This window comes from Arctopsyche grandis, chromosome 9 (assembly GCF_051622035.1).
Source record: "Arctopsyche grandis isolate Sample6627 chromosome 9, ASM5162203v2, whole genome shotgun sequence".
NCBI lineage: Eukaryota > Metazoa > Arthropoda > Insecta > Trichoptera > Hydropsychidae > Arctopsyche > Arctopsyche grandis.
Window position 1 is genome coordinate 12,127,815 of NC_135363.1, and position 16,486 is coordinate 12,144,300.

The 16,486-nt window shown below is 32.8% G+C and overlaps 1 protein-coding gene across 1 annotated transcript in view; it reads left to right on the top strand.

Moving 5' to 3' along the window:
* Positions 1-243: 243 nt before the first annotated feature.
* The window catches only part of LOC143917278 (cyclic nucleotide-gated channel alpha-3), a 155,027-nt gene continuing 138,784 nt past the window's right edge, over positions 244-16,486 (top strand). Inside the window, 2 exon segments of the mRNA XM_077438761.1 lie at positions 244-288; positions 10,085-10,163. Coding sequence (XP_077294887.1) covers positions 244-288; positions 10,085-10,163 — 124 coding nt within the window.

Consider the following 16,486-nt stretch of genomic DNA (forward strand, 5'->3'; position numbering starts at 1 on the left):
CTTTTTTATTAAATTTATTTGAATAAAAAAAATGAATATCGAATCGTCGTCATAGAAACTTTGTTTTGTTTTCGAAGTTCTCAACCAAAAATATTTACAAACATACAAAGTCTCTTTAGAAATTATATATTAGACTAGATGTTGTAAATTCGCATTATACATGCATATTTTTTTTAACGATTTTGTATTTTATTCTTTTCAGAGATCTATTGGTGTGGATTCAATTCCAAAAGTGTTATGGGGATGGCGGTTGAGTCCGTCATGGAAGATGAAAGTGTTGAGGCGCTCGTGAGATAATTCAACAACAACTACAACTACCAAAAATGGTGAGAAATACTATGACTCTTCGATCGACTTACGAAATTATTGTTTATAATATCATTTTAGCAAGCTTAGTATATTTATAATTTGAATTTCAACGTAAAAACAAAACTTCATCTATTGTTACTACGTACATAGATAAAGTAATTATGTAAACGAACACCACTGGTTATGAACGGCTTCGAGAAAAACTCCACGGTTTTCAATTACACTTAAATAGGCTTACGCAAGTATCAATTGCTGTTCTTTTAATTTCGCTCAATCCCATTAGAAATACGATAAATTTTATAACGACTTAAGCTAAGCACTCAATTTAAATAATTTTCATTATGTCTATAATTGCTACATTAAAATTAAATATTCATATAGCGAGCTTACTGTATTTTAATAGAATTTGAATCAAATATAAACTTAAATAAAGCAACAATTCACTGTCTGATCTGAGGAAACGTAAAAGAAAACCAATTGCATGGCATTCATTCAAGATCCCAAATACATAAAAGATCCGATCTCACCGTAAAATTTTCCCTTGCGATAATCAATTTCAACAAACGCGTTAAAAATACTTACACCAAATTGGAATATATGAGGACGTTTATTCCCCTAAGGATCTTCTATTCCCGTCGGGCTTATTAATATTTATAGGTTCCTTGTGTACTACATATATGTATGTACCTACTCATCTACTTGAGTATGCAAAGAAGAAAGACCTTAAAATAGGCTAATCGTAAAAACGGTCGTTGTAAAAACATCCGCTCTATCCGGTTGGTTCTAAAAATGACTTTATTTTTATCGATATATCATATTATATACATATATATGTGTTCGTCTCTGTGTGTATACAAGGTGCGGCAAAAGTTCCTATGTATATTATTTAATTATTATTGCTTTTTTCCAATATTCATTTATGTATCGTCGTGGTTATCATACAAGATTGCAGAACGTACAAAATTCGTAATCTTATAATCGATCTGTCGTTATATACGTAAGTAGGATTTAAGAGATTTTACGGTATTAGAACTGCTCCATCAACATCAATGATTTACATATGTATGTCCTATTGGGCAAGTTTGAACAATATGGATCAGTTGAAAATATGACGTTTTCGAATGATATCACAGGGAATATTAACAAAGCATATGGAACATTTCACGAAAAAAACGTAGTATTAAAGCACGCATTTTTTAAATATATTTTTTCGTAAAATACCAAGCAATAAGTTTTAATTTCCGACTTAATTTTTTTAATTTTTACTTTTCGTTCATAAGTTATATCATATATAAATATGTAAGTTGTAAAAGGGCTTTTGTCGCACTTTTTACATATGTATGTGAACAAGGTAAGGCTTACACGAGGACCATATGCCTCCAGATCTAGAAAAAAATGCAGTGGGAGAATCATTGACAATATGAGCTTCAGAGATTTCATGGTATTAAAACTACTCCATTATTACTACAATTTATACACTATCAACAATTACGAGCAAGTTTTAACAGTAAGATGTAAAAAAGCTCTAGGAAAAAATCCGTAGAAGTAGACTTCGAATAAAATCACAGGAAACATTGAGAGTGATAATGAAAACTCCATGAAAAGACACATATGTAATGTAAAAAATCAAATAATGAGCTTTAATTTTTAATTTATTTATTACATCTCAAAATTCAAGTTAAAAAAGTAGTTTTTGACAAATCGGAATACTTTTTACTATTTTATTTAAAAAGAGTGTTTCTAATTAATTGTTAGCTAATTATCTAATTAGTTCAATCCCTGTCCCCTCAGGTCCCTGAACTTACTAGGTGCATAAAACTTAAATTCATTAAGAACCTCAGGATTACGTTCTATCCCATTTAATAGCTTAAAAAAGTGCTTTCCCAGAAACATAAAACGGCGAGACTCCAATGAATTGAAGCGTAACGCCCCTAATAGGAATGCACTAGGATCTAGCCAAAGATAATAACTATTTGAAGCTACCTCGTTGGCACTATGGGAAAAATTAAATTTATTTTAATATAAAAAAAGATGAGAAGAGAGTTTTGATGCACCTTGTATATATCATATATCCCGATAGGGATATCGTTAAGGGTGTGTTTGCACAAGGGGCAGGCTTTTATCGAACACAGGATAAGGCGCTTTTTCGTCAGAACGAGCCGCCCTTGCTCGTTTACGGCCATCGCTACGCCCGTTTTCCCAGGGACAGATCGCGACTATTAACATTTAATTAATCGGACGATTGTCACGACTGTTTTCCTTCCACCCCCCCCCCCCCATCCCCCGACCCACATCCTCACACCCCCCGGCCCTCTCCAGCATTCTCGCGTTCGTATATTTACATTTATATTGCGACGAGACGCATCCCCCGACCGTCTGCGAGTGTGGAGGGTCACTCGCCCTCCCCCTCCCCACCGTTCAAGGGGGCGAGGAAAATCCGCATTTACATTTGATATATTTATGAGAAGAAGTTATTAAAAATAACATGTATTTTATACGGACTCTTCGTCACATTTGATATTCATGGGTTTGTGCGCGCGCGGGCCCGTGACGTCCTCTGTGACAGGCGTGCTTAATCGTCGACACGCGAGTCGTGAGGATTCTCTTCTCGAGTCTGGGCCCGTTTTTAGATAAGCGTACATATTATACGTCGTCGTGCTTAGTTTCAGCTTGTTTCCAAAAAAGCTCGAAGGGTTGAACGGTAAATTCGTGGGAATTTTCTTCTCAGTCGTGTGAGTATTCTGAAGTTGTTGAAGTGAGCATTTGCGACAACTTGAACTTTTATTAGTCGTATATTTTAAGATTTGTGAGGTATAGTTTTGTGCGTGGGCAGTGGTTTATTAGTGAAATTATGTATATGTAGGTGATGTAAATTTTCCATACTATCGAGGAAAATAATTACTCGTTAGAATGGAAAATATTAAAAATAACAAGTATTTGATACTAAAATGATATGTGCCAATAGTTTAAGGCAAACGGCAAACATATGTATGTATATATGCAGAATTGAAAAACTCACGATACGAAGCATCGAATTTGCAGTTTTATTTACATATTATTAACTCGCAAGATGTTGAGACTAAACATCTATGGATTATAACAGGGTCTTCATTTCGGTTTTTTCCAGGGAGGGATTTTGATCAGCTTGTTTTTTTAGGGGAGGAGGGGGGTATTAATATTTAAAAAAAAATTAAAATGTGTATATGTAAATTTTTAAAATGTGAACTGTTGTTTTAAATACTTATTATTTATTATCAGTGGCGTGCAGAGGGTTAGTTGTGCTCAGGAAAAACTCTTCAATTGGTATATTTTGAAATAAAAGAATAAATTTTAATCGATTTATCTTTAGATGCAACAATAACGAAAATAAAATTCAACGCCGCAAGTGAAAATTTTTTTTATTAAGGTTTGACAAATGTATATGCATTTTTTTTAATATATATATAATACGCATATGAATAATGTAAACTACATATGATGAAAAAAAAAACAAATTAAAAACATTTGTAAGCGTTTATTGGTTTTTAATACGATGCAAACACAGGAACATAATTACTGAAGTTTTTTATATTGAAAATGTATAATCATTGCCTTTAAGGAGGCTAAGACGTTAATTATTCCTTTTATGCTCTTTAATATAAGAACTGTGTTGCCTTGCCTCAATTAAAAATACACTTAAACCATTTAGTCTGTCCTTACCCATTGAAGATATTAAAAAGCTTTTAACCATTTAAAGTTTATTGAAAGATATGTATTCTAGCTGATCCGGCTGTTACTGGAAAATTCTATCTGCTCTCTTCATATTTTTATAATTTGCTGTTAATTTATATCTATCACTTATGTTAATGAACATTCTAAAGTGGGAAGTATATCTTAGCATTTATTATTTCACTTAAAAATTTGGATATAGACTCATAAACCGGTACATGTCCCAGTATACCGGGACGTATGGCAGCCTTTGTCTCTTTTATTTATAATAACTATTTCACTATGCTCTTATAAATAAAACATTAGTTTTCGAATATAGCCATTATTATCTATAAAGTGCACAACATAAATTTAAAAAGTCGCATGTTTTTACTGTAAAAAGTTTCAAAGTAGTGTAAACAGAAACTGCACAGTTTTATAATTTGAATAAAATACATACGTGGTGCTTGTTGAACATATGTATGTAAAGAAGAAATAAATAAAGATTTCGATATTATTTTATGATTTTTCGAAAGTTCTGCAAATTTGCAAAACTTTTTCAGCTTATAATGTACATATTTTATATAATATGTGTACATATATGTAGGTTCGTAATACCATTGGAGTTGGCTTAGACTATTCATGGGGTATCGTCTGCTACTTTCGCTTTGATTCTATTCAATATTGTCTTCAATATGTCGAAATATTTTATAATCCTAATATAATATGTACATATGTATGTATATATAATATGTAAATTGCAACGAGGCTACATGTCGATGTTCAAAATATGTATTAAAATATGCAAAATATGTTATTATAGAAAAAAAAACTGAATTTATTTATTTTTATAAGAACCTCAAATGCAGAGTAGGAGAGGTCTTTTTTGGTAGCATCTTTGCATTTTTGCAAAATCGACAAATCCAATTTTGGCAGGCTTCGCCATTTGTTCAAGATGTAACCCTATTGCATCGAAGGTAGAGATATCTATTTAGATATATTTAGTAATATATGTATGTATATATTCTACGGTATTCAATATCTGAGGCTAATTGGTACCAAAAAAATACCCTTTTAAAGTGGTACTTAAGAACGTAGTTTTCTATTAAAGTATTTGAGATGTTTTTTTTTTATTACTAGATATGTAAAAGTCCTCTTGTTTTTCGTTTTATTATTGAATATGTACGTATGTACGTATAGAATATGTATTGCTGATTTAATTTCGATCTACATATATTTGGAAAGACGAATGAAAAATATTTGCCGGAATGAGCATTGTAATAAAGAATGGTTATAATTTAAGCTTTTCCACTTAAAATTTTGAAACATCGGCATTATTTACATATGTATGTACATATGTATATATTCTACGTCTTCTATTTTGTGTTTCCGGTGCTTAGCCGCACTTCTGAGGTATCCTTGTTCCTTGCGGTTTACGTTCTACAAATGTTAACAGATGCGTCTTTTCACGTGCTTCTCAATTCCTCTAGTGCTTCTTCATCTCTCAAATATATTTATTATGTGTATAAATTTTACGAACAACTTATTTCAAGTATGGTGCATAATAATTACTCCCCTCTCGTCAGAAATTCTCCGGAAAAGATAATATATGGAAAATAAAACGATAAATATTATGAATATAAAGCAACAGTTAGTGTGTTTGAATTTCCGCTTAATTTTCCCCCGTGGAAGAAGCTGTCTAAGAACGTCAATTTCTCCGCTTTCGAATGCTGTAGGTGAAAATGCGCAAATTTTCCGGGAAAACTCTGACGCACAACACCACACTGGAGATGCAAACGACCCGCGTGAAATTAACATTTAAAATGTCAGCGTCGAGAGATTTGATGTATAAATTACGCAGTGGGGATGAAAGGTGAGGTAAAAGTACTAGAAAATCCTTTACAAACTTCAATATTCACATCGGACCGCAGTATATTTTAATATAATTCGCACGCTAATGGAAGAATTTTGTTAAATTAATAACACAGTTTATCAGATAAGTCCTATAAGCGGTCGACTCGAAATCTGCTAAGGAGGTGCAAATTTTGGCTCGAATCTTAGCTTAAAAGGGGTCACGGTAAGAATTGGTAATTAGGTGGTCTTAATCCACTCCCTCCAGACTCGGTTTTAAGTTTTAATTTATGAATTAAGCCCGCGAAATTCGTTCGCCGCCATTGAATAGCAATTATCTGCTTACTCATTTCAAAATAAAATGGTCGAGTTTGTTTTCGTAGTGAGGGAGTAAAGTAATACAAATTAATAATACGATTCAGCTGCAACAAAGCGATAGCTCAAATGAATTGCTCGATTGTCTTAATCCAATTATGATTTAACTCGGACACTGCGATATTATTATTCGCTCTCGACTTGACGTAATTGAACGTTTAATTTGTGTATCACAACCGGGGATAATATCCGGTTTAAAAACTTCAAGTGGGATGAGAAGAACCGTTGTTCTCATTAGCGCTTTGATTAAATTATACAAATGAAAATTTTCGACAAGAACCGCATAGCGCACGGGTCGGCAACGAATGGTTCGCGAGCCGTATGCGGTCTTTCAGTTAATTTGATAAACATCCCAAAACATTGAAAAGATTATGTATCGCGTTCTCAAAGCAAAATGAAATTGTTTCCATGATTTAGCTAAGCTGAGTTATTAATCCAGCTTTGTTTCTACATATTTTAATTTTTAAAAGGTTAAAATGGAAACTTTTCAAAATAGTATAAATATTTGAATGATTATTAGTAAAATTATATAGGATCGATAAAAGTTTGAAAGTTCTATCTTTTGAAACGAAAATCTGCAAATCTACATATATCTAGCCAGCAGCATGGCTCGGTGGTTGGGCTTTTGCCTACCACCAAGAGGTCACCGGGTTCGATCCCGTGAGTTGACCTCGATTGAATTTTTTGAGTTAAACGAGTTAAATAATTTATTGAGTTATCTGTAATATTGCTGGTCAGACTTAGATATTTGTAACTCCAAGTCGATCGTTTCCTATCAGAGTTTTCCAATTTTTCTGATTTCGTTGTCGAAACGGTTCTTCCATTACATTGCCTAAACACCCATCCTACCCATTATGTCACCACTATTTGCACTACATATAATACTTGGAATAAATTCTTTTCAATCGAGGTCAACTCACGAGATCGACCCTGGAAACCTGTCAGTATACAAATTTGTTTCTAAGTTTATTATAAATCCACAGTTTTCTATGACCACAAAATATGATAAACATATATTTTATCAGCAGTGTGGACTATTAAATTATGCTTTCAAGCAAAGTAGTTACGGTTCGATTCCCACCTATAGCTGTTAGCCAGACCTTGGTTTGTGACTCCAGGTCGATCGTTTCCTTTCAGAGTTCGCCTATTTTTCTGATTTTCATTGAAATGGTTCCTGTAAATTGGCATTTCCTTTCCAATCTTTCTTACAAATCTCAAGCTATTCAGTGTCTTGAGGTTCGCCAATTTCTATAATAAAATTCTGTATAGAAATGTCCCCATAGATGTCGCTGTGTATGATATTTGTATTAACTCGCAATTTATAAAGATGCTTGTATTAATTGTATTATTGTATTGCATCTGTATTAGTACACTCGTCTCTTTCGAGTGATCTGTAAAGGCGAGTGAATGCACATGTTCAATTGAAATAAAGTAAAAAAAATATTTCATGATATTGTAACTTAAACGCGCTTTGTAAAAGCTCTTGGGTTGGGCTCAAAAATGCCGGGAAAGTATGTTTTTCCGCTATGCAAATCTACTGCTTTCAATTCCGAACCATCAGACTTTTTGTACTTTTTCACGGTGTCTTAGCATACAAAGACTGTTAATAAGTTTTGGAACGATTTAAAACCCTTTTAAGTACTAGTGGATTTATGCGGCATCGCTCGGTATTTGTAATGTAAGCCGCTTAAACATGGCTAATCTAATAGTAAACATTTTATTAAATTTATTTGAATAGTTCTATTTTATTTAAATTTATTTGAATATTCATTTGTTTTTTTGTATTAAATTTAACTTCACGGAATCTAAGAACCAAAACATACATACACACATACATACAAAGTCTCTTTCGAAATTATATATTAGATAATACAATTATAAAGGATTATTATTTTTATATTTTCGGTAAACTTTCAAATGCTGCCGTAATTAATTGGCTCTTATGGAAATAATATATCACCATTGATTGTGCTCTAAGAACGCGTTTTACGTACATTATAATACAAATAATATTCAGTTAATATAGATTTAAATAATTTCTTAATTTTTAAATACTTTTTTTTAAATTTTAAACTATTCTTGATAACCCTCTACGCATATTTCTCGTAAATGTATCTAATGCCTTGATTTGCATAGTCCACAGAGAATTCATCTGGACGTCGGACACGGAGCCGACTCGAACTTCGACTCGATGATTTTCGTGACGGCAACAATGGCGTCTATTTTCCTCAAAGTCGGGGGGCGGATTTTCTTCATCGGCTCGCAGAGAATTACAATATGAATCGTCTCGAAATTGCGACTGTACGTACCCCCAAAAACGAACTATTGTTTTCGCCTCATTTTGCGACAATTCCTACAATTAGCGGCGGCCCTGCGCCACATCTGCCCCGCTTCACGCGTCACTCCCTTCTAATTTAATGTTCTACATCACCGCACCAAGGGGAGGGGAGGGGGTTGGAAATTTGGGAAGGCCAAAGGGTTTTCCGAGTGGTGGGAAGTTGGGGGAGGCAGGGAGGGTGGGGGTTAACCTTGAACCGTGCGGAAGGAGGCCGTCGTGCGCTTTTTTTTCCGCTTCTGCCAAACTTAACCTAACCTCGTAAAGTTCTGGCTAAAAATAGCCGAACCTATTATGCATCGGCCTCGATCGTTGTCGATATAGCGATTTCGCGAATACAGTTTCTTCTTGTTGACGAACGGCTATTAATTTCTCACATATTGACAATCGGCGGCTTTTGATGGATGTCCTTCGGAGTCTTCGAATCTATTGTGCTGCTATTTTCTATGGACAAAATTCTCAATTACTGATTGATCCAAAATATATACGTATATATAATATTTATTTTTTTACTATAATGTAACCTAAATAATGCAGGATACATTTTAGAATGTGCCTGATTTGTGGATTCTTCAGCTATTTTATGTGTGGCTATTTTAGTTTATTTATTTGTTTTATTTATTTTTCAGCTATTTTATTTACATATTTAAAATCCTCAAATTAAGCTTTAATCTATTCGAGGAATGGTGTATAGGTACTTAGTTATTTAAAGCCTTCGAAGCCAAAATATGTATATTCGCATTTGTGTTTAAATGTATAACTATTATATTTAACGTATGTACATATGTATATACATATATCCGTGCTTAATATTTTTTGTGGAAATGAAAATATTAAACCAGAGTTACTGTTTATTATTTTATATGTGTGTATGTATATACATATGTACCAGAAAGGCCTGTCTAGCAAATTTGAGATATTATACTCTCGAATTTGTGAGAGATATGAAAGGTTTCCCTCTTTGGTGGAACTGTTTCGAAATTAAAACTGTGATAAAATCAGATAAATTAAACTCGGATATGGAAGGCTCGACCTGTATTCACATATGTACATATGTATATACATTTGTTCAAGTTCTGGCCACCAACACTGGATCAGGGAAAGGACCCATGATCACTCAGTTGAAAGTATTACATGCTTACCACTGAGGTACATATGTAGCTGGTTTACCGAAGGTTAATTATGTTCATAGATTTGCTATGTGAACATCGTTGGCATTAAAAATGATTTAATTTATTACATCAACCTATTGTATAAATTTGACGAATATTTTGCAATTCGTCTGTCTTGCACTATTCAACGATATATATTATTGCTGTGTATTAGAAAATCTCAAATTTGTAGCAAGTAAAAGAAGAGTGATTACCCTGCATTCAGTATATTTGGAGAAATAAAATAGATATAAGTCCTGGTCACTCGCTATCCATCACACTGCGGCAAGTGTTAACGTGACCCGTCTTATGTATACATAGGTATATACTGCACGTTGTTATTGAATTTGATTAATAATTTTTTCGTAAATTTCAGGGGTCACACGAGCTGGAAGAGATATCGGTGGTCAGCGGCCCTTTCAGCACTGCACCCAACGGGCCTGGGTTCACATCCGGTGAGTGATAGAATATTCACGGCGTGAAACGTCACGTTAGGTAAATTAGGGGAAGCGTTATATAACCGTTAAACCGTTACATTAAATTACGAGTAGGTACTATGTAACGATACCTATGATATTGGATGATTAAATATTGCATGGCTGATTGCATCATGTACTATACACAATGCATAGCCCAGTAAAAGGAGTACATGCATACATATGTATGTACATATATTTGGGTCAAATCTAGAGTTTGGGCAAATAAATGTTGTTTTTGAATGAATGAATGAATGAATGAAGAAGGACTTTTTCAATCAACGTGTTTTAGCAGTAATGATGTGTGTAGTAAAAACGCGGTACTTTTTGTAAATCGAGTTTTTGACTATAAATACACATATATACGTATATCTCTTGTAAGATTTATTCAAGTGACCTTTTATATATTTTATTTTATTTTTTATTTCAATCGGACATTTCAACTCGCATTTACTACATATCGTTCCAGAGTGACGAGTGTACTAATACAGATACAATAATACAAGCATTTTTATACAATATCATCCACAGTGACATCTATGTAGATATTTTTGCAGCATTTTATTGTAGAAATTGGTGGACCTCAAGACGCTGAATAACTTGAGATATTCAAAAGAGAGATTGGAAAGCAATGAGTTACGCCAAAGCTTGAAGTATCTGGTTTACTCAATGAGTTACGCCATTCTTGCTACTAGCATTTTACGTTAAACGTTGTATGATTATTATAACGAGGTGATAGATAGATTTGATATTTTATTTATAAAGCTTTTTATTGTCAGTGATCGTTATCTACTTTACACATTAATATTCTTGTTAGTATTTATAGTATAGTTTATTGTATTTCGCATAACTTTATAAAGGAAATAACTTATATTTTGGTAATCTACATTTATAGAATGTAAAAAAATGAGTTATATATATTACTAGAGCTGAAATATTATAATCAATAGATTGAAATGGAAATGGGTGAGAATAATGGATTATAGGTCGGTAAGAAAATTGTTTGAATCATACCCAAAAGAGTGTAAAAGGGTGCAAGGAAAGCCAAAAGTGAGATGAACAAGATAAGTGAATGAAAAATGGATGATATAAGTATTCAAATGGTGCTCAAGAGAGTGCAAGGAAGGCCACAAGTGTGAAGAATGGAAGCGTGTTGAAAAGGTCTATATCCAGTAATAGATGATGATTGGATGCAAAAGATGATTAAATGATAATCTTGAAAATTTACTGGTTAGAAGAAGTACTGCTGTAATAGTGATTTATTTCCTTTCGAGCACTCGAATCGTCGAAACCATTGAGATTTCATAAAACACGTCTTAACGCTCGTTTGCGTGCGCTGCGGAATTTTTCACCGCTTCGTCGGAAAACGTCCGTGAAATTGCTATTTTCCATTTTCGCGAAGACGCCACCGTCGTACGCCGTGCCGGGAAAAACTTTTGCAATACTGCGAATTATTGCTTTTCCCCTTTCAGCGGTGAAAAAAAAAACACCCCGTAAACTGGGATCAAAGGAAGCACGAAGCTACCGGGTCCCGTGCGTGCTTAATCAATCGCATATTTTCCCATAAAACCGAACGATCTTACATATTGAAAGTTTCCCTCGCTTTAGTATGTACATATATGTACATGCAGTGGCTTGTATGCATACTTTGTAAAATACGTTCCTAAATATATACAAAAGGTTGTATCGGTATACAGTGTACTCTGTATTAGTATACTCGTACTACATTAGCTTTAGTTCTCAAACTCACTCTCCTTTTCATATATTAGTAAACATATAGTATGTTGTACAGTTGAAGTGTACGTAATATACAGTGACCAGTTGGAATATATTCCATCTAACCTGGTACCAACTACCGTTATATTTGGAGTGTATTTTTAGTTGTAATATATTTTGACTAGTTAGAATATATTCCGTATAACACACGTTGATTGATTCATATGGCAAATTACATTCCAACTGGATAAAATATATAATAGTTGAAAATACAGTTGAACTATAAGTTGGTATCAGGTTAGATGGAGAGGTTCGGTTATCGTGAAAATGTCACTCGATTAGTAAATAGAGTTGGAAAGTCACATTTTTGTTTTTAACACATTCTTAGAGCAATCGTAATACGGTACTCATTACCTTTATTCGTAATACCTAGAAAATATTAACGTATTATGGAATTTTAAAGCATTCCTAAAAGCGTCAGAGCCTTCAAAATGCAACTGTTATACCTATACATATTACAACTGGCGCACATTGTTAAAAGTATATTTGCGCTTGTAGAATTATAATGTACCACGTAGTTGAATTGTATTCGAATATGAATGACTGACAACGTCAGTTGGAATATACATATTACAACTGAAAATACACTTCTACTGTAACATATATATGTACTATACAAACAATTGCCAAAATTATTATTAGTACAAAAGCAAATATTCTTAAAATACAACGTTATTATTATGGTATGTTGAAATTTAATATGTTTGGTATAAGCAATGGTTAACAATACGTCTCATACGGAGATGCAAATAATGAGCAAACATCACATGATTATTATTATACACAATTACGTACATATATTATTATCAAATATGTATCGTATATCCAATTATAATTTGATGAGCAATGAATGGTTAGCTTTACGCGTTGACTTGTTAAATTAATATTTTAAAATAGATCGCCTTTGCGTATTTTTTTTACTTATATCGTTGTATATATACATGCGCCTTCCTGGCCAATTATAATCATCGATAAACATATAGATATCTATGGATGAATTTGACAAAAATTTTTGCAAAATTTTGTAAATCAGCAAATTCGAGATGGTGAAAAATCGAATTTCAAGAGAAATTGGACAAATTTTTTGAAATCTTTTCAATGAAATCAGATAAATTGAAAAACTTCGATAGGAAACTATCGACCTGGAGTCACATATTCAAAGTCTGGCCAGCAGCCCCGGGTCAGGGAATAAACTCGAGAGTACTCAGTTGAAAACATTACACGTTAGCCACTAGCCTATAGCGATGCTGTATGTATGATATTTGTTGGGTGTACTTTATCCTTTGTAAATATTACTAAGTAATAAATATAACTTTTTTGGTATCTATTGAATCGTACTTGCACAAAAATATCACGAACTCACGACTTGTGTTGTCCAATATTACATGTGACTATATTAACTGTTTGAATCAAAGCTGAATACATATGTACATACATGTTTGATTTTGAAAGCTTTGCCGAATCGGAATATATTTAAAAATCGATGTAACCTTTGTTGAATTAAGATGATTTTTCATTCATTTGATAATAATATAATACATTATCATAATCTACGATTTACTTACATACATACATAAGACAACATTTCTAACATGATTTGATTTTCACTTCTTCTAACGGTGTTTTACATTCAATCATTTTTTATTATTTTAATAGATGAACTAGTTTTCTAACACAAATTTCAATTTTATCCAATTATAATAAACTATTCTAAAATATACATATTATAAAACAGTTTAAATTAAATCGATGAAAAGTGACAATTTTCTTACATAACAAATTCAACTATTAAAATAAAAATAAATTTAATGTTAAATGTCTCAGTGAAAAAGTGAAAATCAAATAATTTTAAAACTTTTTGTAGATCATGATAATTTATTATATAAGTATCAAATGAATAAAAAATCATACATAGTGATTAATCCAGATCACTCCCTAGGGTGCTAGCAATATACATAATACATGTGTGTAATATAACAATATATGTATACATATATTGTTACGTGTGTTATTTACTCAGAAGCATCCCTAATTTTAACATTTAATATTGTGTATAAATTTATGGAAATGACTTGGATGCGGGGTGTTTGTCAAAGGGCCCAACCGACCTAATTTGGGCCGGGAGCGTACGTCGCGTTTCGAGGCATCGAATTTCCTTCCTACGCGTAATTTTCGTTATGGGAAATTAATAGGTGATAAGTAACGCGTTTTGACGAGTTTATATTACCCCGCCGGCACGCCCCTGCACGCGAACCAGAAGCGGCGAACCTTTCCAGGGCCGTACACTATATTAATTTGCCGTTTGACAGCGACGGGCCGACTGACTTTTTTGTATGTATGTACACATATGTATGTAGTTAATTAAAGTTTCGTTTTTGTTTTCAAATAAAACTTCACTCGAGGTGATATTCATATTTTATTTAGTCTACGAAGTTTGTCTGAAGAACACTAGCGCAGCGGTGAAACTGACTCCGTTGAGTGCAACCTGTTGTTTCTGATCTTGGCAACTGTTCTAAACGTCTGAAGTTGACCATTATTGTCGGGTTTTTGAGTTTTGAGTTGCCAACTGGCTGTGTGCAAGTTGCGAACTTATTAGGTGAAACATTGCAGTTTATTTTTACAAAGTTTTCTCCATCGCTGTGTGATAACTACTCTCTCTATTTGTTTTTGCAACGGTGCGATGATCTTTTCATTTGCATATATCTAATATATAATTTCGAAAGAGACTTTGTATGTTAGTATGTATGTATGTAAGTATCTTTGTTTGAGAACTTCGTAAACAATACAAAGTTTCTATGACAACAATTCAATTGGTTGAATATTATATTTTTTTCGATTTAAATAAATTTATTAAAAAAAAAAAAGAATATTTACTATTAGATTCGCCATTTTTAAGCTGTTTATATTACAAATACTGAGCGAATCCGGGTAAAACAACTAGTAATATATATATGTACATGTCTGAACTTACGCGGCCTTGCAAAATAGATAATTTCGTTAAATATATAAGTATAATATGTCAGCTGATGGGTTCATTATAATATAAATAAGTTGATGATTCGAGTTGAAATAACAGAAAATAATGATGTGCAACGCTAAATCGAAAGATGTCCCTATATCATACGTACATACATATGTATGTATAATATATGCATTTAAAATAAAACTTATACTACTATATTTTTAAGGTGATTAAACATATAGTTTTTATTAAAACAATGAAAGAAAATATATTGATTGCCGTTACCTTGATTGCCCAATGGAACCATAAGTTGTTCAGTTATTTTATTTACAATAAAGTTTAGATTGTTTAATATAGGTATAATAAGCGATTTGTACATACATTTTATATAAGTAATATTTTGTGAATGTGATAGGTTTTGTTTGTTTGTTTTTTTACAAGGTTTTTATTAGTTTCTGTACAACGTTACGCATTCCCTTCCTTAAACTCTTCCAATCGCTTTGAAACTTTGCCATTTTGCGAGGTTTGGCCTCCAATGGAGATAATATAATAGTAACATGTTTAAAAATTCAAAAAATCTCGACTCGATAAAAGCTCTCGACTACGTTTGGGTAATTTTCCGCCTCCCACTCGTTTTGATAGATTTTAATTGTTTAAATGCCTATAACTTTATTTTTTTCACATTATAAATTATAAAATTTGCATTATAGGATCTCATTATCTCTCATATATATTTTTATTTCACTAATAGGTTATATAATGAATGGTAAAATATATTTATAAAAATGATATAGTGTATTCGTTCTATGACCAAAGCACCGATTGTAGCGCCACTTTTTTGACGTTTCTCTTTCCGATCTCATTTACAAACTAAAACTAACTAACTAACTTTTGTACATGAGGTCTGATCGTTTTCATGTATTGTATTATATTTAACGTTCAAATTCACGCAGATTAATGGTCTAAAGTTTGATGTCGATTTTTCCCAAATAACGAAAATAGAAATGTGTCACAATTTTTGTTTTATTTTATGATTCGGTTATATTGGTGAAACTTATTTCTGTAGTAAATTCCGACTTGTTTCATTCAAAATTAAAACATCACAGTGTGAATATTTGATGTTTTTCGGTTAGAGGGGAAAAATAAACAAGCTAAGGGGATGGCTTTTAATCTGGACAAGAGAGTGAGAGATAAAGAGGGATGCGAGTTTGTGTCTCGAGGGCGATTCTTTGCTGGAAAACACGTGACATATTTCATAATGCATTTTCAGCGGGGCTCAGATTAAAATGACGAAAAAAATGAAGCGAGAGAGAAAGAGGGCTAGGGGCGCGGTTCTTTAACGACAGAGACGGACACACGAAATGGAAGTACGAAAAAATAAGAAGAAGACGAATAAAATAAGACATTTAGCCGCAGAACGAGGAGACGTGGAAGTAGTTTACATAATTTATTCGTTAAGATGTCTGCCTTATTTTCGTAGCGCAAATAAAATTTCGAATGTAGTCGACCGGCAAAAGATTCCCAACGTCTTATCCTCATCCCTCCTCTACCCTTTTATTATGAT